At 39.5% G+C, this 4,955-nt stretch overlaps 1 protein-coding gene across 1 annotated transcript in view; it reads right to left on the bottom strand.

The window, feature by feature from the left end:
• Positions 1 to 4,955, bottom strand: part of LOC119441187 (uncharacterized) — a 31,986-nt gene that overhangs the window by 54 nt on the left and 26,977 nt on the right. The window contains exon 7 of the mRNA XM_049662984.1: positions 2,173 to 2,241. Coding sequence (XP_049518941.1) covers positions 2,173 to 2,241 — 69 coding nt within the window. The remainder of the gene's footprint in view (positions 1 to 2,172; positions 2,242 to 4,955) is intronic.

Here is a 4,955-nt window from a genome sequence, read left to right as displayed (position 1 = left end):
CTGGAAAGCAGAGAAAAAAAAAAAGGACACAGTTAGTTGTTGCTAGTGGTGCCTGCTGCCAGATGGTAACCACATGTAGTCATTTTTTTTTTTTTTTGCCAATATAAGAAGGCTAGGCAATGGCATAAGCACATCATGGCTTTACATTTGCAGCCTCGACGGCTGCCATGAGTAGTGATGAATGTACAATCAACGAAATTGAAATGTGAACAAGTTAGAGAAAAATGGAATAGTATATCCGAATTTTCACATTCCGTTCACATTGGTACATTCACATGTCAGTGCAGCTCTTTTTACAAACAAGCAAAATTTATTTCGCAATTCATTTCAAATTGATACTACATTCATGTAGTATCAGTGCAGTCCCTTTGCAGCGATGTTGAAAATTTTGATTTCTTTAACCGCAATTGTACCTGGCCTAAGTTTATGCACCTTCAGTATAAAATGCAGAAGACTGAGCCTATCGTTAGGCCGGTTGTCAAGGAAGTGACTGACCACTGTATGCTGAAGTAGTGCTTAATCTTTGGTTCTGTTGCATGAGAGTAAACAGTCAGTGAAAAAGCAAACCTGGCACATTCACCTATGCAATACCGTAAGTACGAATACATGATTTCCCTGCCATTTTTTTTTAGCTCTTTCAGCTGCCGCAATTATACAATTGCTCATACAACAAGGGGCCCTTACACTTTGCATGAAGCTTGAAATGTGTGAAAAATTTATTTGAATTTTTTGGCTGATGCCAGATCTGGACATTTGAGTCTTCATGGTAAGCATTGCATACACAGGGAATGTGCATGGACTGCTGCAGCTGCTACTATTGGGTTCATATCAACTCGTTACTGAACACATGTTACCAGAATAAAGGTTTGTTATACAAGAAGTGTGTGTAGCAATGAAAGCTTGACAGAGGGAGGGATAAATTATTATATGAATGGGTATGGTCATGCTATTATGAGAAATTCATTGGCATGCTGTAATGCAGCAGGCACTGCTTTTGTTTTGTGTGTAGTCTGTGTTGAGTCGCAACCGGGTAAACTTAAGAAAGTTTGTGCAATGCTATTATGTGGCTGCCAGAGTGTATACTTGGTTGTTACTGGCACATCTTGCCCAGTTAAGTTGTATGTTGCTCAAACGCTCAAAGAGGTATGTGGTAACTTAGGCCTTGTTTCTTTTTTATATTGCCATAGCAACTGAAGTTGACCAGTTGCATGATCAGGAAGTGAATATTTACACTGGTACTGTGGTTACTGTTCTTCCTGCAAGCCTATCATCATTGTCCTTTAGGTGAACCTGTATACACATTTAATAAAATAGTTATATCACTCGGAGAATTAACTTGCATCACAACATGTTAACATATGACGGCGGATTTATAACAAACGAAGACAGACCTTTCTCTGGGCTGCTGAATGTGTCCACGCATTAGCTGCTAACAGCGACACACAACCTTCCAGCATTTTGTATGAAGGTTATAAAATGTGACCTTTATCTTTTGAAAAGACTCCCTGCACTTAGATAAGTGCACTTATATTTGGCATTTTGTATTTACATGGGAGAACAACTTTCTAGCACCACATGAAAGTGATAAATCCACTGCTGTAAGTGGATCTTCAACTAAGGAGTTTTACAACTTGATTGTACCACTTGCATTGTACATGTGTATTTAGTAATGAAAATGCTTTGAAAATGGGTAGTAATACCAGTTTGAAACCAAAGTGTGTCTGTCTGGCATCAGTGGCGCTGTGCACTGATGACACAATAAGTTGGTTTTCATCGGTGATTTGGTTGAGCGCTTACTCTAGTATTAGGTTAATTCAACAAACGGAAGTGATGCTCAATGCTGAAGATGTACTAGTTCTAGTGTGAATTACGTGGCCATTAACAACCTACTTAACGCTGTTGGCTGTCAGTTCCTGTGTTGATATGTTTTGCAATTGTGCAAAGCTTTTTCCTTTACTTTGCCAATGGCATAACTGTGTCTGAACAGGCCAGTTAATGCAGGAACACTTACTTGGATCAAGCTTAACATGGCAAATACAACTACTGCGGTGTTGCACAAAGCTTATAAATCCGCCGTCTCTCGGTAATACTATTTACAACAGTGTACTGGAAGTGGCACAATTTCTACGTACTAGACACACTGGAAATGATACGGGAAGCGGCAACATCTACCGTTGTCATCCTGGCATCCTCCATGTAAAGTCCCCTGTAGTAAAGGTTGATCCTGTACGTTCCGTAGCCCTGAAATGGTTAAGGAAGTCATTAAGTGCGTTGTGGCCACGTTACCTGAAGCAACAAAGATTGCCGAGTCCACTTTTAACATTCCTGCTTAGAGGAATCTCTTTATTAATATTGCTATGTGCTATTCGAAGAACAGCTTTTGCAAGGATGATGCAACTTTTTCACATAATCCTGCAGGCGCCATCCACTAATTATAATGAGCTCCAGTTTGGTTAGAACAAATGAAATGAACCGCAGCAGAACTTCGTAACGACCACATTGTGCAGGTTAGTCGAGAGATGCAGATGAAGCTCTCCTGGGACATCTGAAGATAAAATAGCATGTTCCAATGCATAGGGTGGCATTTCACATTATTATATGAACTGTTTCAAAAGTCGCATAACTTGTGCGTAGGGTGTCTCGGATGTCAAAGGTAGCGTCAACTCTAATAGCGTAATGCAAAACATACTTTTACAGATTAAATTCGTGTGACAAAAATAAAGACAGTGCACCATGCCACAACATAGTCGTGCTGCTGGGTTGCGTACTATGTGTATAATGATAGCCGACCAAATCGTCGGTGTGTGATGATTGGATTGGTGCTTTAACATGTTTCTGGCAAACGACTGCGATCAGCATTATTTTCACAAATGTAAAGTTGATACTCCAAAGTTTTTTACTCGAAGGTTGCTTTTAGGGCAAGTGCAATTATAATGAACTCCTGGTTATAGCAAGCACTTCTTGAGTTGCATACGAGGCGGCTGATTGTAAGCGGGCTCAACTGGCGTAGAGTTGGTAGCTACACATCTGCAATACCCATTAATGACTTTCATTAAAAAAGTGTGGCAACTCACCGAGCATCGCATGTGTGAATTGGCAACAAAATGAGAGACATTGTAAGTAAGGTCATGTTTCTAATCATGGCGACTCCGTAATCAGTTGGCGTTTGTGCTGAAATTTCTGATCGTACGTTCACATCAAGAAGGAAAGATAAAATTCCCCCAGATCTTGATAAGAACATTTATTAAATGGCTTCATGTCTTTGAAAATGTATTATTACTTGCATCCCGCCTTGGCATGTTCCCTATCCCTTTGCTTTGAACACGCACTAAAATCGCAACAATGACTACGAGGTGTCGCTTCAAAAACTCTGTTCCGTCGTCTGGTTGAAAGTTACTGTGTACATTAGTCTGGTTTGTAGGATCGTGACATCTCGCAAGCGCAGCACGACTCTTGAGTGCAGGCATAGTCTTCTGAACAACACAAAAATTAACTTTGAGTTTATAATAAACTTTAGCTCCTGCAAAGTTAAAAGAAACAGTATTGAGTTCCAGTTCTTATAGAATGTAGTCAATGGGATGTTAAAGTACCTCGTGTTGAGTAGACACAATACGCTTCTTGTTGATTGCGTTTAATATAAGTTCAGTGGAGCTGCTATTGAGAACATTCTACCTTTAGGAAAACAAAATTGCAATTATTACTACAGAAAATTTATTTGAATGTAGATTATAAAGATTACTTAAATTAGAAAAATGTTTCTTTTCTGTTTACGTTTAACGACAGTGTTTCTTGATTCCAACAGAGCTGGTCCATGGCAACTTAAGTGAAAATTTTTGTAAAATGTTGAAACAAAATTTTTCCTTACATCGTTATGGTGCCTATTTATTTATCACACACTATGGGTCTAGAAACACATTAGCGGCACTCTTATCGAGCCTACAAATGCCTATTTCGATGTTGGCACCTATACTGGACTTTCAGGGCCTAAAAATGCCTTTTTTCGTGTCTTGCCCTAGCCCCATCTTGTTTATAATGCTGTCATGCACCCGCTGGGGAACTTGGATGAAGGCAGCTGATTAATAAGCAAAGACGTTGCCAATGTAAAGGCTGTTGTTAACAGCTTTGCAGCAGACGAGAGTATTTCTGTGAGAAGGGCTCAAACTGCTCTACGCAATAATACAACTTAAGTGTACTTATAGCATACTTCTGTGCTCATTTAACCATCATAGCCGACATCATCGAGAAACTTGAATGCTTGGCGCAACTCTGGCCTGGAATATGCGGCTCATTTTGGACGTTCAGGAAACTTAGGCTTGCCACAATCCATAATAGACCTGTTGCTAAGTGCTAGTTTCAAACATCAGTCTGTCTTGAACAAAATTATCTGGCTTTCGCTGCAGAAATAACTGCAAAGATTCTGACCGGCTAACGTTCTGCAATTCCAAAGGGCATTGGACCATAGTGAACGCAACGAAGTACAATAAGTATGTGCCGCTAATTATAGTGGATACTGAGCATCTTCCTTTTCTGCACACAAGGCTAATATACTCGGTGAAAAAAGGCACAACAAGAAACCAGATAATTTTGAGGTGGTGCTTCTTTGCCTCTGCTTTGACAATTTTTCTCGTGTCTATATAGTCCCACTAGATTTCAGATAAATCTTGTAACCTATAGACAACTTCTCTCAATCCGTTTTATTGAGAAAATGAAATCAATTTTACCAAACCTAGGTTCAGTCCTTAGAAAATCATAATTTATCCCATTGTGGCGCCTATACGTGCCTTAAATGACACGATTTATTGTCTATTAAAGTTGCCTAAAACAGCATTTTTAGTGCCTAAACGTCCGGTCTCTAGACCAATATGTTTTTGTGTAGCATGGTTATCTGTACTTGTATATTTGGTTTGTTACAACCGCATCATCAGCATTTGACTCTTAAATCTCCCCGAAAACTG

This window comes from Dermacentor silvarum, chromosome 2 (genome assembly GCF_013339745.2).
Source record: "Dermacentor silvarum isolate Dsil-2018 chromosome 2, BIME_Dsil_1.4, whole genome shotgun sequence".
NCBI classification, from domain to species: Eukaryota; Metazoa; Arthropoda; class Arachnida; order Ixodida; family Ixodidae; genus Dermacentor; species Dermacentor silvarum.
Note: the sequence above shows the minus strand (reverse complement) of the source record. Positions and strands in the feature narration are given on the sequence as shown.